The sequence below is a fragment of the Ictidomys tridecemlineatus genome, chromosome 5 (genome assembly GCF_052094955.1).
Source record: "Ictidomys tridecemlineatus isolate mIctTri1 chromosome 5, mIctTri1.hap1, whole genome shotgun sequence".
NCBI classification, from domain to species: domain Eukaryota; kingdom Metazoa; phylum Chordata; class Mammalia; order Rodentia; family Sciuridae; genus Ictidomys; species Ictidomys tridecemlineatus.
The window spans coordinates 12,251,897-12,276,774 of record NC_135481.1 but is presented as its reverse complement, the minus strand read 5'-3'; the positions used below and the strand labels follow the sequence as shown (position 1 = coordinate 12,276,774).

The 24,878-nt window shown below is 45.2% G+C and overlaps 2 protein-coding genes across 2 annotated transcripts; both read left to right on the top strand.

Annotated features, from left to right (window-relative positions):
• Positions 1-3,592: 3,592 nt before the first annotated feature.
• Nr2e3 (nuclear receptor subfamily 2 group E member 3) lies at positions 3,593-9,993 on the top strand. The gene is made up of 8 exons (XM_005316748.4): positions 3,593-3,986; positions 4,486-4,612; positions 4,764-4,867; positions 4,955-5,176; positions 5,307-5,464; positions 6,298-6,544; positions 6,803-6,908; positions 9,820-9,993. Exons 1-8 carry the CDS (start codon positions 3,893-3,895, stop codon positions 9,950-9,952), a joined length of 1,191 nt encoding a protein of 396 aa, XP_005316805.2. The 5' UTR covers positions 3,593-3,892; the 3' UTR covers positions 9,953-9,993.
• An 8,415-nt stretch (positions 9,994-18,408) lies between these two features.
• LOC101956215 (rho-related GTP-binding protein RhoB) lies at positions 18,409-24,047 on the top strand. Its single transcript, XM_005316749.4, has one exon. The coding sequence runs from the start codon at positions 22,158-22,160 to the stop codon at positions 22,746-22,748; it is 591 nt and encodes a 196-aa protein (XP_005316806.3). The 5' UTR covers positions 18,409-22,157; the 3' UTR covers positions 22,749-24,047.
• Positions 24,048-24,878: the final 831 nt, after the last annotated feature.

The following is a 24,878-nucleotide window of genomic DNA, read 5'->3' as shown; positions in this document are numbered from 1 at the left end:
AAAGAACCCAGAACGGAGGGCCAGGCTTACAGAGGAGCTCAGCTGGCATTGAAATGATGTGAGGAGTTGACAAAATAAAATAAAATAAAATAAAAATAGAGTAAGAATAGGCAGGCAAATACCGCAGGTTCTTTTGTAGGGTTTTGCTGTTGTCGTTTGTCATTCTGAGTAATACCCACTATAGAATATCAGGAAAATACAAATTTAAAGACAGACTTCACATCCAGTAAGGGCCTTGTGATCCACATACTCGGCTAAACTAAAATAATAAACCCATCCCTGGAATCTCCCATCTGGACAGAGAACATTGACCTGGAATGGTTTCAACATGAAGCCTGACCTGGGACAGAATTTCTCTAGGAGAGAACAGGTGAGCTAAGGTGAGGGCTGAACAGGTCTTAAAGGATGGGCAGGTGAAGCAAGAGTGGGAAAGACCCTTTCTCTGCCCAGCCCCGGGCCCTGACTTCAACACCTTCCCGACTGTCCATCTGTGCCATGGATCAGTCCTCACATAGCCTTCTGCCAGCCTTCTCCCCGCTGAGGGCCTCAGGGAAAATCTTACACCTGCCAGGACCACACACCCCAAGGTCAAGGTCCCTAATCCTAGCTGTCCTCAAAGCTCCCCAAAACCCTGCTGGACCCCTTCCCTACTAGGGCTGCCTCACAACATGCCCTCCCTCCTCAGCTCCTGCTCAGTGTCCCCACCCCCCAAAAGAGGCCTGCTGTGCCTCAGAAAAGGGAAAAACTCCATCCTCTGCTCTTGGACCAGCCCCACCCCTTCCTCCCCTCCATCTCACCATGTTACAGAGCACCTCCTCTAATCCCACCAAAACTAGAATTGAAAGGAGGTGTGGTGGCTCCACACTGTCCCGAAAGCCCTGGGTCCCCTAATTCCTTCATATGACCCCCTGCCAGGCATGCTCTGTGTCCCCCATGAGACTGCAGGGTGGATCAGAGTTTGGTCCATACCCACTTGGGGCTTCACTCTGTCTCTCCCTTGCCTTCTCCTTTGTATCTCCTATTTAAAAATGAATTTCTCTTTTAAAATATTTCTGTCTCCTTCCCTCATGGCCTGTGTGCCGTTCTGGTTTCTCCCTCTCCTCCCTGGTCCCTGCTCAGCTACTCTGGTGGCAAACACCAATGGAAGCTGCTCAGGCTGCTTCTTAGAGAGGATTCTGTGGGGAGCAGGAGTTTGGGGATCAGATGCAAATTTGCAATCCCCGTCTCTGTCTCCAACCTCTACCACCACTCAATAACGGTGTGTCTTGAAGCAAATTATTTATCCCCCTCTGTTGTTTCCTCAGCTGTGAGTTGAAGCTAACAAGGGCAGCTCCCACCTAAGGTTGCTTCATGTTTGAATAACACATTGCAAGTGTTTGTTAAGAACTCTTCACATGCACTTCCTGCATCTCACTATTGGCAGGGACCTCATAGAGCACTTGGCTGGTGAAGCTCCCATCTTGACTCCTCTCCTTCATCTCCCACATGCGCAGGAGTCCTGAGCTCCTCTCTGCCTACTCCTTGACTCAGTTACAGACTCTCAGCTCATTCCTAACTATTCTTTCCTTGCACTGGTGATCCCTCGATCCTGGGACCCCACTTCCCATCTTTGTGCAGATCAGTTGGGGATGGGTTGGCTGTGGGGCCAGTGAAGTTGGACTTCACAGTGGAACCCAGGTGGATCTATAGATGGGGAGCTCAAGGCAGAGAAGCACGTGGGAGTCTGGGATCATGTGGTCCTGGAAGCAGTGGATGTACACAAGATTGCCCATGGAGAGGGGGATAGACTTGTGGGGCCACCTCTGGGCATGAGGAGGTGATGACAAGTTCAGATGATGACCCATTCTCCGGAAGGATCAGGTGATAGCCTTCAGGAAGCAGGAAGTGCTCAACCAAGTTCAAAGACACTGCCTTGGCTCTGATGGCCAGGTGGAGCTGGAGACCTTGTCCATGGAGGGTCCTAAGGGGCCTCCTGGCAGGAGGAGGGCAGGAAGGGTGAGGACAGAAGAGAGGAGGGCCAGTGAGTGACCTCCACCCTGTGGCCTCGATCTCCTGAGGCTCCAGAAAGCAGATTATCCTGCAAAGCCTCCACACTGACTTTCCAAATCCCCAATAGTGCTTCTGTGTCACAGGGAGGGTTAACCCTGCTTACATGAGGGCCATGCCCTATGGCACCTGTCCCCTTAACTCCATCATTCTTCCAGAAGCTGCATGTTCTCTGGGCTCTAAGGCTGGGCTAGCCTCCTCCCCATGCCAGTCTGTCCCCTGCGGAGAGCACAGGTCATTTGAGAATTGGTGTCCCCTCCAGGCCAACATGGGACTTTCCTATCTGTCTTGGGCATGGGGTGGGGCTTGAGGAGGAGGTGGAGGTAGAGAAACAGGAAAGAAAATACGTTTCCTGAGTGTTGCTCTGATTTTCTCAGTGACCCTGAGAAATGTGAGTAATAGCAAGAGCCCCACCATTTAGAATGCTTTTAGTAAGTTCCAGGCACTGAAGCACTCTGTGAGAACCACTGGTACTGTGTCCCACCTACACTACATGCTGCAATCCCTTTCACAGATGAGGAGACTGATGTTCAGGCAGGCTGGCACTTGCTCAGGAACATGTGGCTTGTAATGGAGCAAAAATGTGAGCCTTGGTCAGTCCTCACACTCTCCCCTCGCACCCCTCTGCCTGCTGGGACCCAGCGTCTGGTCTGTCCCTGCTCCACCCCTCAGAACTGCTGTTGGTCTTGAGCTGGGAAGGTGGGCCTGGAGGGCAGCAGAGACCAGCCTGCCTAGGGACTGGAGGCCAGGTCAGGGAGGAAGGGGGAAGCTACCTGAGATCCTGGAGCCAGATGCAGGCAGCTCTGTCCTCACTCCCTCCTATCTTGCAGGCCCAGTGCTCCAGGTAGATGATAAAATGCCTATTGGCTTCTCTTCTGCCACCTCTCAGGCCTCCTGCCTCCAGCTAGCCTCAAACCCTACATTGGACCTGATTCTTCGGGCATCTGAGGATTGCTGACCTTTTGGCGTGGGGCGGGGGGGGGGGGGGAGGGCACAAAATCCTCAAATCATGGTCCCCAAGCAGGTCTTTTTTCAAGAAGCTGAGGTAGAGGTTTCAACTTTTCAGGACAAAAAAATGAACACCTACACACAGCGGCCCACACAAACACAGGGGACATGCACACAAGCACACATACACACACACACTTGCCTTCAAACACATGCTAAGCACCTCAAAAAGATTAAAGTCATGGTGGTACACACCTGTAATCCCAGCTACTCAGAAGACTGAGGCAGTGTGAGACCAGCCTGGGCAACTTAGTGAGAGACTTGTGTCAAAACAAAATGGGTTGGGATATAGAGCATTTGCCTGGCATGTGCAATGCCCTGGTTCAGTCCTCAACACACACACAGGAAAAAAAAAAAATTAGAGGAACTGCACCTCTCTCCAGGATTTGATATTGAATGACAAATAGCTGAGAGCATAGCATAGTCGGGACCTGGGGACATTGGATAGTCCCAGAGCTAGCAGAGGGACAGCAGGACTTACTGGCTCCCAGGGGCACCTTGGTAACACTGCAGGTGTGGCCAGTTGATCCCCTGTGGAGACAGTAAAGATTAAGAGGATCATAAACTGTGCCCAGCGGCTCCCTGAGAGAAATCTCCTCCAGCCAGAGCTGCTGCTGTGAGGGGCCTGGGGAAGTTTGGGAGGCTCCCGAGTCCAGACAGAGAAGAGACCTAAAGACAGAGGGAGACTGTTAGGGCCTGGGAGAAGGAGAAGCAGAAATAGAAGGCGGAAAAGAATAGAGAGGGGCAGGTGGAGAGCGAGGCAGAGGCTGGGCCCACCCAGCCACTCAGCCAGCATCCTCGGCAGCCCTGGGGCCTTCAGGGCCAGGCTAGCAGTCTGATGAGCTCCAGCGTGGCCACAGCTGTGCCTGCCACCGTGACTGCCTCCAGGAAGGAGTCTCCAGGCAGGTGGGGCCTGGGGGAGGATCCAACAGGTATGGCTTTTCTTGGAGATGAGATCTGGGACCTTAGGGAGCAGAATATGTGCCAGACCAACTTAGGTCCAGCCCCAAGGACTGTGGGCAAATGTGAGGGGAATGTGCTGGTGAACCCAGAATCCTAGACACATGGAGGTGGGCAGAGAGGACAGGATACTGAGCTGATGGGAGGGAAAAACCAAGAAGCACCCTTAGGACTTGGCAGCAAAGGGATCCCTAGAGGTGAGGTCAAGAATTATTTTTATGGGAACCTAAAGTCGCCCATAGGGAAGAAATGGGAGCTGGGGGGGGGGTGGAGGCAGGGTGTGTACCCTTGCTGAAAACGGGACACGGAAGGAGGAAGGCAGGGAAGCATAAGAGGGAAACATTTTTCCAGCTGGGAGCAACAAGGGCACATCTAAATGTGGGAGATCAGAAACCTGTGGACTGGGAGGGATGTGGGGGTGGAGGGTGGGTGGAGAGGTTGAGGGGCCCAGCTACTGCCTCTGCCTTTCAGGTGTGGGCCCCTCACTCCAGTGCCGTGTATGTGGGGACAGCAGCAGTGGGAAGCACTATGGCATCTATGCCTGCAACGGCTGCAGCGGCTTTTTCAAGAGAAGCGTGAGGCGGAGGCTCATCTACAGGTGAGGAGGGTAAGCCCTGCTGGGTTCCTGCCCACTAGGGTGCCTGGGACAGGTAGAGGTTGGTCAGGGATGAAGGAGCTAGGGAAAAATGTCCAAATCCATGGTCCAGAGCCTGGGACACTGACCCCCTGGGGCTCCCTGTCCCCTGCAGGTGTCAAGTTGGGGCAGGAATGTGTCCTGTGGACAAGGCCCATCGCAACCAGTGCCAGGCCTGCCGATTGAAGAAGTGCTTGCAAGCAGGCATGAACCAGGATGGTGAGTGGGGAGCACAGGGAGCTGGGAAGGACAGAAGAGACAGGCAGCGTGACCACTGCAGTGTCCTAAAACTTCCTCCCTCCCCAGCTGTGCAGAACGAGCGCCAGCCCCGAAGCACGGCCCAGATTCGGCAGGATAGTGTGGAGTCAGATGGTGAGCCCCGCCCCCAGGCCCTGGTGGTGTCTCCAGCCCAGGCAGGGCCCAGCCCACAGGGCTCCACACCTGCATCCACAGCCAGAGGCCTGGGCCACCACTTCATGGCCAGCCTCATAACGGCCGAATCCTGCGCCAAACTGGAGCCAGAGGATGGTAAGTGGAAGGGCGACTGAGGGACGGACCAGGGGCCTCTGTTCATTCTAGAGCCTCACAACCAGGTCGTGAGTCTTCCCTCCCGTCTCCATGGTGCAGAGACTAAGGTCACAACTTCTTTCTCCAACAGCTGATGAGAATATTGATGTCACCAGCAACGATCCTGAGTTCCCCTCATCCCCCTGTAGCCTGGACAATATCCATGAGACATCAGCTCGCCTGCTCTTCATGGCTGTCAAGTGGGCCAAAAACCTGCCCGTGTTCTCCAACCTGCCCTTCCGGGATCAGGTACACTGTGCAGCCTGCCTGCTAGAGCTGGCTGGACTGGGGCCAGTAGCCATGAGAGTCATCCAGACTGGGGATGCTTGGACTCTTGTGCTGGTGAGGAGTGGTGGTATGCACAGCTCAGATAGTGACAGCTGGAGACCTCTCTGATTGAGTTGGTGATAATCAGAGGTAGCAGTATTAGTGCATATCTAGAGGATAATGATGGCCAAGGGTACACAGAGGCCCAGGATTTGAAGGCAGTGCCTGTAGCTCCCAGGGTCTTCTTTCCTCCTGGATAGACTGCTGGGCCCACAGACTTTCTGTATGGCACAGAGCACTATGCATGTCCTGAACACCACGAGTGGCCAACTCTAGGCCCCCTTAGAGCATGAGTTCCCATGATGTCAGGACTTGAGTGTAAACACAACCTCTCCACATCTGGTATGGCCTCTGGGCTTTGGATGGGCAAGCAGAGCTCCATGAACCTGGAAGAGGCACAGAGGGCTAACCTTCAACCAGTCTGTGTTTGGAACAAGCAACTCAGAAGATTCAGGCTGAGTCTTTGAGCACACTCAGCTTGGTCACTCTTGCGCATGTCCCTAAGACTGCCTGGCATCCTATGGTTCTAGGCTTTTCCAAATGTCCCAGCTCTGGATGGAACCCATAGTGTCTCAGAGACTAAGCAACTGGGCCAGATAATGCCAAATGCCAGAGCCAAATGCCAGACAGAGGTCAGGAGAGCATTCTGAGCAACTAGGACCTGCCCTTCTGTTCCTAGAGAAGGTGGCAGAGGCTCCAGGCTGTCTGGAGGAGCTGTGTGTGCACTGCAACATTCACACCCTCTCTGAGCACAGGTGATCCTGCTGGAAGAGGCATGGAGTGAACTCTTCCTCCTTGGAGCCATACAGTGGTCTCTGCCCCTGGAGAGCTGCCCACTGCTGGCCCCACCAGAGGCTTCTGCTACCAGCAGCTCTCAGGGCCGGTTTGCACTGGCCAGCATGGAGACACGCTTCCTGCAGGAAACCATCTCCCGGTTCCGGGCATTGGCCGTGGACCCCACGGAGTTTGCTTGTATGAAGGCCCTGGTCCTCTTCAAACCAGGTACTAAGTCTGGGCCCAAACCTTCCAAAGAAATGGTTGGGATGGAGACTAGGAATTCCAGGGACTTCTTTCTGCCTTTCACCATCCCTCTACAACCCAACATGTGTGCACAGCTGTGCCAGTTTCTTTAAGGGGTGGGGGATATGCAGGAGGAGAGAGGTGTGACGTCCCCAGAGGCCTCTTCTCCATGACTGTGAGGAGTAGAGCAGGCTGGGGAGGTCCTAGAAGGGGAGCTCACGGTTGCCACTTCTCCCCCAGAGACACGGGGCCTAAAGGATCCTGAGCACGTGGAGGCCTTGCAGGACCAGTCCCAAGTGATGCTGAGCCAGCACAGCAAGGCCCACCACCCCAGCCAGCCCGTGAGGTGACCTGAGCACATGCCTACCCACCCCCCATCCTTCCTCTTTTTACCCTGCTCGCATCTCTCACATCACCTCCAGTGTCCCCTAATAGGACAAAGGTCTCCATCCAACCAGCATCTACCCAACATCTCCCATGGGCCAGGCACAGTGCCAGATCCTGAGAGAGGATCAAGTGTTCATAAAACAGAGCTGCTGCCTTCCAGGGGACATCTGACACAGTGACCACACTGAAAACAGAACTTCCCTAGTCGGGTAGAGAGGGTTGTCTGTGTCTGGGACACACAGACTCATAGGGGTGGCAGGTGGCAGGCAGAATCAGGAGGGACTTGGTGAAGGCAGGGCTGGATTTGGGAGGAAGGGTAGGGTCTAACAGAAAAGAACACATCATTTACAAAGTTAGAGAGGCTTCTTCTCAGAAGTCCAGTTCAGAAGTTATAACAGATTTCTGCCAGCAAGAAGATAGGAGGTTAGGCCAGAATGGGCCCCTGGGACCAGACCGGTCAGGACTTTGAATGCCCACCCAGGGCCACATCTGATGTGGGAGGCAGAGGGGAGCCCCTACAGGTTTTTCAGAGGAAGGTGTCATATACTGGCTGAACCTCATAAAGACTGGCATGGCAGTGGGGACAGAGTGTACTCCCAGGGGGCCAGAGCAGCTACTGCCACCTTGTAGGGATTCCGTGGAGTTCTGATCTTTGAGAGTGGCCATAGATGCCGTGGGAGTTGGAGTGAGTCAGATTTAGCAATTAGATGGAGGTAAAGAATGAGGGAAGAGGAACTCTTTGGGAGTGAGTATTCAAACAATAAAGAGGAAATTTGAAAGTAAAAGATGGCTTTGAGGGAAGTTACAATGTCTTGAGGGAGGCACAGGTGGGCATAAGCCAGCAGGCACTCACGTAGTAGTAGTAGTACTCACGTGGAAAGTGGTTTGGAGGACAATAGCTGCAGGCTGAGTGTGGCAGGGGAGAGCGAGGTAGAAGCCAGTGCTCTGGGACCGCCCACCTTGACCCAGCACCAGGACACACACAGGAGCCGTGGCTGGACCACTCGGCCACCAGGCATCTGTGTAAAAGTTCCTTTTACACAAAGCTGAAGACTGTGCAAGACTGATAGTGGTAGAAGCTGGAATAGTGAGCTATTTTTAAATCTATTATTTGCATTTTCTGGGGACTCTTGGCTGTTGTCACTAAAGAAGTGAGCTAATATAAGCACCCTCAAATCACTTCTCATCTGAGACCTGATCATAAGAAGAGGTAATTTCCCTTTCAGAAGAGTCCAAGTAGACAAGGTCTACACTGAGTTGCACAGGAAGATTAAGGCAGAACAATTCATCACTAGTACCTTGAGACCTGACACAGTATTATAGGAGTGGTCAGTTAGACATTCAGCAGCTGAACCTTCAAGGGCAAGTTTCTGTTGAGACCAGCTCCCAGAGATGTCCCGCCTAGCCTGTTGATTTTGTGTCAAATTTTGAAGTGCTGGTTAAGATTTCCTGTTACTTCCAATAGCAGTTCATTACCTACTATAGGCAGCACTGAGTGTTAAGATAGTGGTTGGATTCTCTAAGTCAGCTCATTTCAGTTTTAAAAAATACAGGATTCAAGAAGAAATGCATTTTTGTTATAACCTAATATACATATAGACTCTGAAAGACAGTTCTACCAAGTGATACCTACCTTACTTTGTACAATTTACTCTGGTTCTATTTTATTTAATAAAAGTTGGGTTGTGTCCCATTAAATTTAATTTCAGACCCATTAAGTGGATCGATACCTGTGGTTTGAAAACAGTTATATAATTATCATACAGTTACTTCTTCTTCCTACTCTTTGGACCAGAAAGACATAAGGGGGAGGCAGATAGGAGGGATATCATTGCTCACTGTCACTCACCTGAGATCACAAAAGAAAGAAAGCCCCTGGTAGGCAAGGTGAGCTCAGTGGTTCAGGGTAGTGGAGGGTCTTCCCATGGAGCTGCAGGTGGGTGCTGAACCAGCAGTTGCCCCTTGTGGAGCTTTCTCCTGGACACTGGGCATTGGCCCAGTTGAAGGCCATCTACCCAGGGAAGGTCTGATTCTACCATCTGTCCCTTTTTTGCCTTAAGGGCACCTGCTTTGGCAAATGGCTCTGATTTAAGAGGACAGTAAGTTTTTTCTGGACAAGGATCTCAGTCAACCAAATTCTCCCTGGACTTCATTTCCAGTAATGGCTACTATTATCCTATGCATTTTTATGGACAGGAAATTATATTCTTTTCTTCCTTGCTTTTTTATGCTCATGTTACTTCTTGTTCTGTTTGACTGCTGAGTTACTGTTTACTCTTATAGATTTATTTGATGCCAGGGCTTCTGTCTTGCACAGCCTTGTTCTTTTCACTTTATTTGTGATGTCTTTTGGATGCTGGAGTGAGTGCCTTGTTTCTTTTGTGGCAGTTGTTCATGAAGAAGAGGGTTGGGGTAGCCTTGTTATGCTCGAATTCGGGACCCCCAAAAGACCACCAGAGACCAAGATCAATGTAAGCAGCAAAGAGGTGTTTATTGTGAGCTAGCTCGGTCCTCCGTGCACACACACAGCAACTGCTGACGCTGAGAGGCAGGAAATTATATTCTTATATACAAAACTGATCATGTAATTATCATAATATACAGTTATACTCATAATACTATATTCATATACAGAGTTAATATAAATGACTTCTTGCTTTATAATCTTTACACATGATATACAATACTCACTCACTGCTTTCATCCCACTTCTGGGGGTCCAGGTAGGTGGAGACAAGCCCTGTAGTGAATGGGGCCTTTCTGGGAGATCCTCTCCAACTTCCTTCCCTGTCTTTCCTGGGAGGGTGCTGCCCTAAGGATTAGTGCTCAGAAGCTGGGGATAAAACTGATGGTCCCTCTCTCCTGTTCAGGTTTGGGAAACTGCTCCTACTCCTCCCGTCTTTGAGGTTCATCACCTCTGAACGCATTGAGCTCCTCTTCTTCCGCAAGACCATAGGGAATACGCCAATGGAGAAGCTCCTTTGTGATATGTTCAAAAATTAGTGGGAGTAGAAATAAATGTTCATAACCACTCTGGGCAACAATCTGCTGAAGCTAAACATTTGCCTGCCCCTTGACTCAGCAATTACACTAATAGGTATGAGGGCCCAGCAGGAATGTCCCCTAAAAGATATGAATATTCATAGTAGCTTCATTCATGATAGCCCCAAACTCCACAATGATAGTAGAATGGATTAATATATTGTGGTGTATTCACATACTGAAACCAGCAGTAAAAAAGAATGAACTACAGATAAATGTCAAAGGCAGGCATGAAAGTTGAAGGAAAGAAGCCAGATACAAGTTCCTTTTACACAAAGTTGAAGACTGTGCAAGACTGATAGTGGTAGAAGCTGGAATAGTGGTTGCCTACAGGTGGGTGGGTGTTGATGAGGGAGGGGGCCCCAGGGAGCCTTCTGGTGTCCTAGAAATGCCCTTCAATTTGATCCGGGTGGGAAATTCATAGAGGGATTCATACCTAAAAATTCCTTGAGCTGTGCACTTAAGACTTGTACACTTCTCTGCACTTCTTTTGACCTCAATAAAAATGTGAAAGAAAAAAAAAAAGACAACAGGGCATGGCGGCTCACATTTGTAATCCCAGTGACTCAGGAGGCTAAAGAAGGAGGATCCTAAGTTCAACACCAGCTACAGCAAACAGCTCAGTGGTAGAGCGGTCCTGGGTTCTAACCACAGTACTAAAAAAGTTAAAAACAAAAAAGTTAAAAAACAAACAAACAAACAGAAAGATGAATGTGGTCAAGCCTGTCCCTTCAAAGACAATGAAGGAATGAGTTCATCTAAGTCAGAGTCCAGGTGCAGTGAGTTCAAGCTCAGTGGGAAAATCTCCCACAGGATTCAACAACCAGCATGGCACCTCACCTTTCCCAGCATCTCTCAATCTTTATCTCACTTATCTTTCTTCATCCCCTTCAGAAATAAAGGTGAACATTGTCCAACTCAGTTCAAGGCAGTTACAGGCACTTTGTTATAAAAAAAAGGCTATCACTTCTTAATTCCTCTTGGAAAGATGAAGCTCAGAAAAAACCTCATCCCTCAGGAGACCTAGAAAATAACTTAAAAAGTCAAAACATGTTTATGTTTACATATCAGCAAACATATGTTAAATATACAGCAGGTAGTGAGCTGGTAGTGAGCCAGGCACTTAATATTTGAGATTCTTATTTAATCTCAAATTAACTCTAGGGGAGAGACTGATTACTGCCATTTATAATAAAAAACAGAGACTTAGGACTGACACCTAGGTGTGTCTCAAGTTAATGCTGCTTAACTGACACTACCTGCTCCCTTCTCCCCCTCTACTCTGGAAATGGCTGAATAATTCCATTGCATTTTCTTCCTTCAGAGAAGAAATATATGAGTCAAGAAGGAAAGAGCCATGTGAGAAATCCTAGGGGTCCCCTGCCCTTTGGCCTTTGTTTGAATTCTGCCAGCTGTAGTGATATCACATGTACTCTGCAAATGACAAGCTAGGCTGGGCCCAGAGAGTACAGTGAACTCTCACCAAAGCATGCAACCTGCTTGAGATTCTCTATCTTCTAAAAACATCAGACTGTCCTTGGTTACTTGGGTCATCCAAGGTTTATAATCCAATGGTCTACTATCTATAATTCCCCATCAAACTTTTACCCCAGCGGTGTGCAGTGGCCTCATAAATTGATTATTTTAGGTATTTTGTCACATGCCAGAAAGCTAACATATCATATTTCTCAGAATGCCCTTCCCCTTTGATTTGCTAATGGATGGCCCTCACAGGAGGTTTGGAAAACAAAAGAGAAGTTGATTTTACTCTGGAGAGTTTGCAACCAGCTTTGTGAGGCCCTGGGAGATTTCACCTCAGCCTCCTTGCTAGCTCTTCTTTAGAGCTGTAGTAGCTTCCAGGTGAGCGCTTAAGAACTTCACAACTTTCAGCTGGCTCCAGCGTTGGCTTTCTTGACCTTCCTGGGAACTTTTCTGACTGCTGTTATGTCAGCTCCTAATTTCTATATCAATCCTTCTCACCTGGAGTATACTGAGTGGCTTTTTTCCCCCTAATATGGTACAGTAATTTCAGAATTGATTCAACTCTGTGATAAATGGGCTCTACTGCAATTCTGATAGATAATGGCTCTTTTATTGCATTTTAGGCCCTTGCTAGGAGAGGGGATAATTTGAAGGCTCTTCTTTCTTGTCCTTAATGCCAGAAATGCCTCTGGTTGGGAAGCACCACAGAAGTCATCCTCATGGGCCTATACAGCCCTTTCTTTTCAACTGAAACTGCAGTTTCAGACTAATGGGTGCGGTGGCACATGCCTGCAATACCAGTCACTCAGGAGGCTAAGACAGGAGGATCGCGAGTTCAAAGCCAGCCTCAGCAATGGAGAGGTGCTAAGCAACTCAGTGAGACCCTGTCTCTAAATAAAATACAAAATAGGGCTGGGGATGTGGCTCAGGGTCAAATGCTCCTGAGTTCAATCCCCAGGACACCCCTTCCCCCCGCCCAAAAAAAAAACAAGGAAGGGCAGAGAACGACTTAAAGATATGAAGAAATGTTGAAATTGATAATTATCACCTGAGAGTCAAACCCAGACACTGTGGATGTCTGATCTGCATTCAGTGGACATCATTATTTTTTCTCCACTTGGAATGCAATGCCACAGCGTATAGGGATCATCATTGTGGTTTTGTTCTTTGTTGTAACCGAGCACTGAGCACCGAGCACCGAGGACAATGCCTACATGTGCTCAGTGTCTGTTGAGTGCAGGGATGAATAGCCACATCGAACCTGAATTCTAGAGTTTGAGTAATGTGGCATTAAGGAAAAACTCACTACCTTTTTTTACCTATTTCACCTTAAACCTGATTTGGCATTTGGGAACTGATACTATTCAATATCTAAGTGCCCAGGACCTTTCATTATGTGCTAGGGACCTGAGAGTCAACAAGACAGGCACACACTTGCTGACACACAGCTTCCAGCAAATACTGGCACCTATTGAGAAGAAAAAAGAAACCTAAACCAGTTCAAAGTTCAAGAAACTTCCCAGTGCCCTTTACACTGAGAACTGAAAGTCGGTAGGACTTATCCAGGAAAGGAAATCTAACTTCCAGATAAGAGAACTGAAAGGAAAGGGAGGAACCAGGAGACGGGCAAGCGAGAAATGAAAGACAGAGACCAGGCAGAGATACACAGGACCATTTAGTTGTCAGAGTTGACAAATAAGGGCCATTTCTCCATAGACGGAGAGAGGTAAAACAGGCTTGGGGTCTGGGATTTTTATGAGGCAGGATCAGGAATCAGAGCAGGGCAGGTCCCGATGCAGGCAGTTAAGGGTGGGGTTGGTATGAGGGAGTGGAGAGCCCTTCTCCCAGAAGAAATAGGTTACTGGAGGTGTATCCTGGCAGGGTATGTCTTCTTCATGGACTTTCTCTCTGACCTTCTCCATCTCCTTTGTGGCTGCAATGGACTGAAAAGCTTTCCTCTGTCATGTCCTTCTATTGTAACATTTCTGCCTTGGAGCCTGATGACCACTCACTGAAACCTTGAGCCAAAGTAAACCTTTCCTTCTATTTCTCAAGTATTTTGTCCCAGTGACAAAAAAAAAAAAAAAAAAAAAAAGACTAACACAATTGTGTTTGCTTTAGTTATTTGGGGTCTTCTTGACTTCCAATGAATTCTTTCTAGATCTGTGAAAAATGTTATTGGTATTTTGATAGATCACTTTGAGAAGTATGGACATTTAGTAAGATTTTTCCAATCCAGGTACATGGAAGGTCTTTCCATCTTTTAGTGTCTTCTTCAATTTCTTTCATAAGTCTTTTGTAATTTTTCATTGTACAGGTCTTCTTTTTCCCTAGATAAGCTTATTCCTAGGTTATTCATTTATTTATGGCTCTTGTGAAAGGAATTGTTTTCCTGATTTAGTTCTCAGTGAATTCATTATTGGTATATAGAAAAATCTTCTGATTTTTATGTCAATTTTTTGTATTCTTTCACTTTGTTGAATTCTTATTTCAGTTCTAATAGTCTTTGGTGGAGTTTTTAGGGTATGTATTTAGAGCATCATATTATCTTCAAAAAATAATTATCTCCTTTCATATTTGTATGCCTTTATTCCTTTCTCTTGCCTGATTGCTCTAACTAAAAAGTTCAGTATTAGGTGGAATAAAAGTGATGAGAGAAGATACCCTTTCCTTGTTTCTGATCTTAAAGGAAATGCTTTCAGTTTTATCCAATTCAGTATGATCCTAGCTACAGGCTTGTCATAATACATTTACATAAAGTTGAGATATGATCCTAATTTGTTCAGGACTTTTATCATGAAAGGATGTTAAATTTTATCAAATGCCCTTTCCTATATCTATTGTATCTATGATTTTTATCCTTCATTCTGTTTACATGATGTGTTATGTTTATTGATTTGTGTTGGTTGAAGAATTGTCCTTGGAATGAAACCAACCTAATCATGATCTTTTGATATGTTGTTGAATTTGATTGCTAGCATTTTGTTGACGATTTTTGCATCTATCTTCTTCAGGGATATTGCTCTATAATTTTTCTGTGTTTGTTTTTTTTTTTTTTTTGGTCGAATCCTTGCTAGGTTTTGGTGGTGAGGTGATGCTATTTGCTAATCTTATAGAATGAGTTTGGAAGGGTTCTTTATAAGCCTGGTAAGATTTACCAGTGAAGCCATCCATTCCAGTGCTTTTCTTTCTTAGGAAATGTTTTATTATTGATTCACTCTTATTGCTTTATTTGGATTTTTTATATCTCTTGGTTGAATTTTTGTTGGCTGTATATATCCAGAAATTTGCCCCATTTCTTCACGATTTTCCAATTTGTTAGTAAGCATATACTGGGAAGGGGCATTTATCCCCCAAAGATAAACTTAAAATAACCCTTTTTACTCTAAACTTTTTAAATTTGGATTCATCAGGGCTTAGTGCTATGGAAAGGCATGTGTCCAAAAAATATATAAGTCCAAGGTACTTTGGAAGGATATTCTAACAGGACAATGGAAAGGTTCTGATCCAGTGATTGTCTGGAGTCGGGGGTCTGTTTGTGTGTTTCCACAGGGAGAACAGCAGCCTATTTGGATTCCAGAGAGATTAACTAAAGCGATTTCTACAGACCAAAAAGAAGATGATTTGGCTCAAATCCTTAACAGCTGATATCCAGAACTCCAGTTTGGCTATCCTTACATCTTCGACAGTGGTTCTCCCACACCTGGAGGCTAATGAAACCAGGATGCTTTTTTCAATATCTATTTTATTATTGCCCTTTCACACATCATGAAGTTCTCATTTTGTTTTTTGAGCTCATACAGACCTAGGTTAATGCTTTGCTGATCAGTTCTATTTTTTGACTTTAGAGTTTTTTAAATATTGCAATGGAGATTTCACCTGTAAAAAGTTACAAGGCCTTTACTATTATGTTATGTGTTGTATGTATTATATTATGTGTGCATACTTGTGTTTTGTGTTGTATGTTTGTATGTGCATATGTCCATATATCATATATGATGAGCACTCATAAAAAAAACATGGATCCAAATATTTTTTTCTTATTCATGTCATTTAAAAGGTTTAATTTAAATTGAATAAACAGGTGTTTAGGATTGTTTTAATATGTGAACAAAAAAGGAGGTTAACAGATCTGTTTGTTTACTTTCACCTTTCCTCTTCATTATATTTAATAATTCTGTTCAGGATAATGTAAAATGTTCGGAAAATTGTTTTCTTTTAGTGCCTGCTGGAATGTTACATAATTTTTTCTTTAGCCATTATTGCCAGAATTCCTATCTTCATCCCAGTGCCGGTGAAGACAAAGATAAAACCAAACTACAGCTTCTGCAATAGCTATCACTGAACTGCTTGCAGAACTTGCCTCAACTATGTGTCACTTGTATGCATTGTGAACTATCTGTTGGTGCAGTGACTTGTGGTAGTGCCGGGGTATTTTTGCTGATGGTGTCATCAGTGGTACAATTTTTCCAAAAGGAGCCATCAATTGGCTTGGTGTATCCTCCTCCCTTCTGCTTGTGATTGCGTTCAACTAAAATTTGGGGGCCAATAGAGGTGAGGCAAAGAACCTCACGCCCCCACTAGTACAAACACCTATCCACAGGTGTGGCTGTATGCTGGACCGGTAGTCAATGACGGGTAAGATCCAATTGCAATGGTACCAATCTAAGACAGGAGGCTGATGCCTTGAGGTCAGCTCATCAGATGACGTGTAAGAACCATATGTAGTATTGGACAACCTAAGGCAGGCATGGTCCCTAAGCCACATGCTTGTTGTTTAATTAAACAGAGAGGGGGAGATGTTGAGAGCCACAGCCGAAGGGGCCCCAGCAAACTTCCAGCTGATTGGCTCACAGCAACCCCAGCAAACTTCCAGCTGATTGGCTCCTCTGCGGTGATGCTCATTGGGCTGTCTCCCCACCCTTTCATACCACGGAGCTGCTCATTGGGGGGACTCTTTTGGCTCCGCCCACATGACCCAGCCATTCGGCCTCAAGAGATGGAGGAGTGGGGGGTTGAGATGCTGGCTGGAAGAGCCAGTGGTGGCAGTTGGGCTCTGAGGGAATTCCTGAAGAGCTCGCATGGTACAGTGTGTGCGTTCTAAAAATAAAGTATGGGCCACCAAATGCCGCAGTCTGGCATCTAAAAACTGTTGTACTGCAACTGCCAAGACTTGCCCTTGTTCATTAATATCTCTACATAATTTAATATATGTGTTTAAATCTCCATGTTTCCATGGTCTAATGGCCTCCTTGCACCATCTGTTTGCTTGTTCATAGGCTAGCTGTTTAATTAATGGCATTGCTTGTTCTGTATCCCCCAAAACTCTGGTAGCTGTTTGAATAAGCCTATCTACAAATTCAGCGTAAGGTTCATTAGCTCCTTGTATTACCTTAGATAATTAACCTTGTAAATCTCCATGTCCTTGTAAAGTCTTCCATGCCCTAATCGCATCTACAGCAATTTGTGAGTATATGGCAGGATCATATGCAATTTGTTGCTGCTGACCCTCATAAGGTCCCTTTCCTAACAACATATCTAGATTTCTCTGAGGATAACCGGCTGCTACATTTTGCCTAGCTGTCTCTGTGCAAAATTCCTCATTGGCAACCTTCCATAACAGGTATTGTCCTCCATTTAGCACAGCTTTACACAAACTAGTCCAATCTGCTGGTGTCATGTTCAAATTGGTAATGGATTCGACTATGCTTACAGTGAAGGGTGCTTGAGGACCATAGGTTGTTACAGCCTCTTTTAGCTGCTTCACTGTTTTGAAATCTAAAGCATGGTGAATTCGCTGCCCTCCTGCCTGCTCAAATACAGGGCATGCTAATATTTGAGGTCCCGTCTCAGGATCCCATCTATCAACTACGGGGGTTGGGGGCCTCTCAGCATATGGAGGTGGAGCTGTTGGTTGGACACTTAAGCCCTCTGGTGATAGAAAGGTGTTAGTAGCAGTCTCCTGTTGTAACTTTTCCCCTGATGGCTTTTTCTGCTCTAAACTTTCTTCCCCTTTCTGACTATCTCGAGAGGCTCCTCTTTTACTTGATCTAAAATGTCTTCTCCTTGACTAAGTAAACAAGATTATAGCAACGTCCATAACAGTAATGTGTCAACTGGCAGAATTCCTGGGCTTTCCTTTTCTATCCTTTTTAAATCTTCAACATATGCCCTAATTGTTCTTGATATTACTGGGGTGCCTCCTTCCTCTAACAATTTACTTAACATTTTTTTGGTTTGTTTTTTACTAATTTTTAATTCCATAATTCCATGACAAAGATATCCCTCATAAGATAATGCAAAACAAAACTGAGACAAAATGAAACAAAAATGGAACAAAAATTCATTATGACAGCCTTTCTATCCTCCTGAAATGTACATCCGTCCTTTCTCCCTATCTGTTCCTCAGATGCAAATAGTTTTTCCTCAGATGTGAGCGGTTTTTCTTCCGTCTCACCCATCTCCAGGGACAGGCAACTTAAAACAAAAGCGAAACAAAATGAAAGAAGAATCTTAAAATGGCTGCCCATCCTCTCGCCCTGCCCTCAGGGGCGAGCAGTTTACCTTATCACTTACCCTCAGTTGTTCCCTGTATGGGCCACCAAATGCCGTAGTCTAGCTGGGCACAATTCACGAGCCACTTATCAAGCAGGAACAAACTTTATTTTTAGAACGCACATGCTGCACTACAAGCTCTTCAGGAATTCCCTCAGAGCCCAACTACCACCACTGGCTCTTCTGGCCAGCCTCTCAACCCCCCACTCCTCCAGCTCATATTTGGCTGGGTTGTGTGGGCGGAGCCAAAAGAGTCCCCCAATGAGCAGCTCTGTGGTATGAAAGGGCGGGGAAACAGCCCAATGAGCATCACCGCAGAGGAGCCAATCAGCTGGAAGTTTGCTGGGGCCCCTTCAGCTGTGGCTCTCAACAATATACTTTTTAAAAATATTCTAATGGTCCTTTTTATTTTTGTGGTATTAATTGTAATGTCTCCTTTTTCATCTCTAATTTTGTGTATTTGTATCTTTTCTTTTATTCTTGGTTGGTATGGCTAAAAGTATGTCAATTTTGTTTATCTTTTCAGAGAACCAATATTTTTGTTTCATTGATCTTTTATATTTTTTAAATTTAGTCTCTATTTATGCTTCTATGTTTATTATTTCTTTTCTTCTAATTTTGGGTTTGGTTTGTCCTTGCTCTTCTAAGTCCTTGATATGCATTATTATGTTGTGTATTTGAAATCGGTCTTTCATTTTTAAAAATTTTAATGTGTTCTTTTTAGTTATACATGACATATTTCTTTATACAAGCATGGAATATATCTTATTCTAATTAGGATCCCAGTCTTGTGGATGTACATGATGTTGAGATTCACTGTGGCATATTCATATATGTACATAGGAAAGTTATGTCAGATTTATTCCACTCTCCTATTCCTGTGCCCTACCCTTTCCCTTCATTCCCCTTTGTCTAACTCAATGAACTTGTATTCTTCCCCTAGCCCCCCACTTAGCATCCACACATCAGAGAGAACATTCAATCTTTAGTTTGGGGGGGATTGTCTTATTTCACTTAGCACGATACTCTCTAGATCCATCCACTCACTGGCAAATATCATAGTCATTCTTCTCTATGGCTAAATAATACTTCATTGTATATATAAATCACATTTTTCTTTATCCATTCATCTGTTGATGAGTACATAGGTTGGTGAATTGTGAATTCACAATCAGCTATTGTGAATCGAGCAGCTATAAACATTGATGTGACTGCATCACTTATAGTGTACAGATTTTAAATCATTTGGATATATACCAAGGATTGGTATAACTGGGTCAAATGGTGGTTACATTCCTAGTGTTTTGAGGAATCTCCATACTGCTTTCTAGAGTTGTTATACTAATTTGCAGTCCCACCATCGATGTATGACTGTACCTTTTTCCCCACATCCTTGCCAAAATTTATTGTTACTTATACTTTTGATAATTGCCATTCTGACTCGAGTGAGGTGAAATCTCAGGGTATTCTTTCTGCCTATGTCCTGTGTGGGGAGGGAGTAGGTAACTGTTGGAGGTGGGCCAGCTGTGAAATAAAAGCTATAAAAGTAATATTGAATAATTAAACACAAAAGATGAGAATTATATATTCAAAAGTGAGGACATTTATGTGTGGATAGATCTGATGGATCTGACCCTAAAAAAGAGAAAAACCCACTCTTGCTTTATTGATAGTGGTACAGACCACAAAGGGAATCAGTAAGGAGCTCCTTCAGGAAAAATCAGGTTGTTTGGTGCTTGGCAGGTTACGCTCATCTCCAGGTGGCTGTGTTTGAACCTGTGGCTGTGAGCTAAGGCAGGGTTCCAGAGTGATCTGGGATTTCTCAAAACAGGGAATTTCACCCAGTAGTTCACAGAAAAGCAGCTTTCCTGACTTAATGGCTCAAACAAAATCCATAGTTCATACACACTCCCAACAAGTGTAGTTTTAACTTGCATTTCTCTAATTGCTAGAGATGATGAACATTTTTTTCAACATCTGAGAAAATGACCATTTGTATTTCTTCTTTTGAGAAATGTCTCTTTAGTTCTTTTGCCCATTTATTGATTGGGTTATTTGTGAGGTTTTTTTATGTTAAGCTTTTTTTTTAAAAAAAAAAAAAAAGCTTAATTGTACATGGACACAATAACTTTATCTTATTTATTTATTTTTTTGTGATGCTGAGGATCAAACCCAGAGCCTCACACGTGCCAGGCAAGCGCTCTACCACTGAGCCACAATCCCAGCCCCTGGTGTTAAGCTTTTTGAGTTTTTTTACATCTGTTCATCAGGGATATTGGTCTGAAGTTTTCTTAATGTGTCTTTGTCTAGTTTTGTTATCAGGATGATACTAGCCTCATAGAATATTTGGCATAACTCCCTATTTTAATATTTTATGGAATAATTTGAGGAGGATTGGTGTTAGTAATTCTATAAAGGTCTTGTAGAACTCAGCTGAGAATACATCCAGTCCAGGGCTTTTCTTTGTTGGTAGGCTTTTGATGTATCTTCAATTTCATTACTTGAAATTGATCTGTTTAAATTTTCTAGGTCCTCAATTTGGGTAGGTCATCTGTCTCTAGAAGTTTGTTGATGTCTTCCAAGATATTCTAATTTAATGGAGTATAAATTTTCAGAATAGTTTCTATTTATCCTCTGTATTTCAGTATAGTCTGTGGTGATATTTCCTTTTTCGTCACGGATTTTAACAATATTAGTTTTCCCCACTATCTTTTAAAATTTATTTTTCATTTAAAAAAAATCCTTGGCTTGGCTAAAGGCTTATCAATTTTGTTTATTTTTTAAAGAATCAGCTTTTGTTTCCTTGATTTTTTGAATTTTTTTTTTATTTCAATTTCATCATTTTCAGCTCTGATCTTAATTATTACCTGTTTTCTACTGATTTGGGTTTTGTTGTTTGTTTTTCTAGGATCATGAGATATAATAATGTTGTTACATTATTATTTGGTGTCTTCCTTTTCTTTTCATGAATGAGCTCAATGCCATCAACTATCCTCTTAGAACCACCTTCATAGTATGTCCCAGAGATTTTGTTATGTCATGTTCTCATTTACCTGTTAAGTATTTTTTTCACCCTTGATTTCTTCTGCTAACCATTTATCTTTCAATAGCATATTATTTAGTCTTATTGTTGATTTCTAATTTAATTCCATTATGTTATGATAAAATGCAAGATATTATCTCTTTTTGTCATTTTCTTTCTTTCTTTTTTTTTTTTTTTGTAGTGTTTTGAGTTGCTTTGCGGCCAAAGATACGGCCTGTTTGAGAAAACAACCCATGTGCTGCTGAGAAGAAAGTGTATTTAGTCATTGATGGATGAAATATTGTGTGTGTGTGTGTATATATATATATATATATATATATATATAAATTATTAATTGTATTTTTAAATTATGAACCATTTTTATTTAGGTTTTGTTTGGAATGAGAGATGCATGTGATGAGAGAGGCATGTCAGAGTCATCCAATGTTTTTGTGTTATGGTCTATTTTCATTCTTTATATTGAGAAGGGTTTGTTTGATGTATGTAGATGCTCCATTGTTTGGGGCATAGGTATTTATGATTGTTATTTCTTGTTGTATAATTCCCTCAAGCAGTATGAAATGGCTTATCTCTTCTGATTAATCATGGCTTGAAGTCCACTTTTTCTAATATGAGGATAGATACCCTTGCTTGTATATGACATCCATGAAAATGATGTTTTTCCCATCCTTTCTTATTTTCAATTTTTATTTGTTCTTTTTAATTACACATGAGAGCATCTGCCACCTGCAGTCAGGCTATTTAGTCGTCGGTACCCCAGTATGCAAGGCCTAGACAGATCCGGCAGGGAGCTAGGCCGAGTTCGCGGCTCCAGCCAATTTTGCGCACAAAGCCGCCCACTCTAGGGCTGGGACTAGAAGAGCGGCCACAGCCCAGGAGCAGCGCTTCCAGACGCACGGTGCACCCTATGCCCCAGAGCCCCCACCGCCCCCCGGGGCAGCCCGAGCGCACCGAGAGAACGCGCCACCGCGGGGCCTGGGTGCAGCTAGCGACCCTTGCCCCCAGCGCGCAGCCTGAGGTGAGCGGCGAGCGGGACAGCAGCGAGGCGTTCGCGGGCCCCCTCCTGCTGCCCGGGCCCGCCCGCTCATGGCGGCCATCCGCAAGAAGCTGGTGGTGGTGGTGCGCGACGGCGCGTGTGGCAAAACGTGCCTGCTGATCGTGTTCAGTAAGAACGAGTTCCCTGAGGTGTACGTGCCCACCGTCTTCGAGAACTATGTGGCGGACATGGAGGTGGACGCCAAGCAGGTGGAGCTGGCGCTGTGGGATACGGCGGGTCAGGAGGACTATGACCGTCTGCCGCTCTCCTACCCGGACACCGACGTCATCTTCATGTGCTTTTTGGTGGACAGCCCGGACTCGCTGGAGAACATCCCCGAGAACTGGGTGCCCGAGGTGAAGTACTTCTGTCCCAACGTGCCCATCATTCTGGTGGCCAACAAGAAAGACCTGCGCAGAGACGAGCACGTCCGCACAGAGCTGGCCCGCATGAAGCAGGAACCAGTGCGCACGGATGACGGCCGCGCCATGGCCTTGCGCATCCAAGCCTACGACTACCTCGAGTGCTCTGCCAAGACCAAGGTGGGCGTGCGCGAGGTCTTTGAGACCGCCAGGTGCGCTGCGCTGCAGAAGCGCTACGGCGCCCAGAACGGCTGCATCAACTGCTGCAAGGTGCTATGAGGGCTGCGCCCGCCCCGCCTGCCCCTGCCAGCTTGGCTCCCCCTCCCTGGCCCGTCCCTCAAGACCTGAGAGAAGGGAAGACCCAAGTCCCCCAAGGACCCCACCGGACCACCTGGCTTCTCCTGGCTGCTCTGGTTGTCGCGCCGAGAGTTGGCGTGGGCATCGGGTGCCCCCTTCCCAGTGTCTGTGTGCGTCCAGCAGTGTTGCACAGGTCCGGACGCCCTGCCAAGTGTCAAGGGGTTCCTGAGCATCCTTTCCTTAAGAGCCAGGCCTCAGAGTGTGTGGTTGTGTGTCTGTTCAACCCCCCGCCCCCGTCTCTGGTCCCCGGGGACACGCAGGACGCAGGAGTGTGGTCGCGCCACATCAGTTGTTCACCCACAACCAGCGAGCGCATGAGGTCTCTTGTCTGTAACATAGACCCCGGGAACTGCGGGAGGGTAGGGCTGGGGAGGTTGGGTGGGGTGTTATATAGATATAATTTGATTTTCGGAGGCGAGATGGTGTTATTTAATGGTGGAGGCGAGTGAAATGACCAGGGCCCCAAAACAGTTCCAGCCCAGGCTGGATCCGGCGCCCATCCAGGCATGAACTGGATTTGGCCATCTTTCCCACCCCTGAAGAAAACATTTGCAATTGACTTGGGGCTGAGAAGAACACAGCTTCCAGACACAGTGTCTCCTGCGGATCAGCCCTCAGCAAACCCCTCACCAACCACCAGTGTCAGGAGCGAGTTGAGCTGCTGGGCTGTTTTTGCCATAAGCGAACTTTGTGCCTGTCCTACAAGTGAAAATTGTTCAGCCCAAGAAACTGATGTTGTTTTATTTAAAGGCTAAAAACTTTTTGTTGAAAGAATTCTTTGCACAATTGTTTCATTGTTTGACACTGAATGCACTTGTCATTTGCATAAGACAGTAGCATTCTGACCATACGTATGCTGTAACCTCATCTACTTCTGATGTTTTTAAAAAGATGATGATGACTTTTAAACTAGAGAGGGAAAAAAAAACCCACTAATTTTTGCTTTGTTTTCTTGAAAGAGTGGCAACACTGTTTGTGATTTTATTTATGCAGGTTATGCACACTATTTTGATAAAGGAAGGTAAAAAGTATTGGGGTCTATTTAAAACTTTCATTTTTCACAAGGCAGTCTCTATAGCTATGTGAAATTTTCTCTGCATCTCTGTACAGAGAATAAACCTACCCCCATTTCCTTTTTTCGCCTCTCCTCCCAGCCCAGTGGTACTTCTACTAAATTGTTGTCTTGTTTTTTATTTTTTAAATAAACTGACAAATGACAAAGTGGTGAGCTTATGATGTTTACATAAAAGTTCTATAAGCTGTGTGTAGTTTTTTATGTAAAATATTAAAAGATTATGAGGATGACATTTAAAAAAATAATTACACATGAGAGTAGAATGTATTTTGACATATTATACATACATAAAGTATAACTTCCTATTCTTGTGGTTGTACATGATGTGGAGTACACGGGTCATGTATTCATTTGTGAACATATGTCTGACTCATTCTACTGTCTTTCCTATTCCCATCCTCCCTCTATTCCCATCATTCTCCTTATTTTAACCTAATAAACTTTTATTCTTCCTCTACTCCCCCATATTGTGTATTAGTATCCACATATCAGAGAGAACATTTGACCTTTAGTATTGGGGAATTGGCTTATTTCACTTAGCATGATCATCTCCAGATCCATTAATTTACCAGCAAATGCCATTATTTCATTTTTATTTATGGCACAGTAATATTCCATTATGTATGTATACCACATTTTCTTTATCCATTCATCTGTTGAAGGGAACCTAGATGGGTTCCACAGCTTAACTATTATGAATTGAACTGCTAAAAACTATTGATGTGGCCACATCACTAATTCCTTTGGGTATATGCCGAGGAATGGGATAACTGGGTCAAATGGTGGTTCCATTTCAAGTTTTCTGAGGAACCTCCATACTGATTTCCAGAGTGGATGCACCAATTTGCAGTCCCATTTTCCCATCCTTTTACCTTCAGTCTGTGGATGTCTTTGCCTATGAGGTGAGTCTCTTGGAGATAGCATATTGTTGAGTCTTGTTTTTTAATCCAATTTTCCAGCCTATGTCTTTCGAATGA

Bases quoted from the DNA above. Each gene is read 5' to 3' on its own strand.
- Nr2e3 (XM_005316748.4), top strand. From the start codon at position 3,893: ATGAGCTCCAGCGTGGCCACAGCTGTGCCTGCCACCGTGACTGCCTCC. The intron at 3,987-4,485 runs GTATGGCTTTTC...TCTGCCTTTCAG, and splicing joins CCTGGGGGAGGATCCAACAG to GTGTGGGCCCCTCACTCCAG. The intron at 4,613-4,763 runs GTGAGGAGGGTA...TGTCCCCTGCAG, and splicing joins AGGCGGAGGCTCATCTACAG to GTGTCAAGTTGGGGCAGGAA.
- LOC101956215 (XM_005316749.4), top strand. From the start codon at position 22,158: ATGGCGGCCATCCGCAAGAAGCTGGTGGTGGTGGTGCGCGACGGCGCG.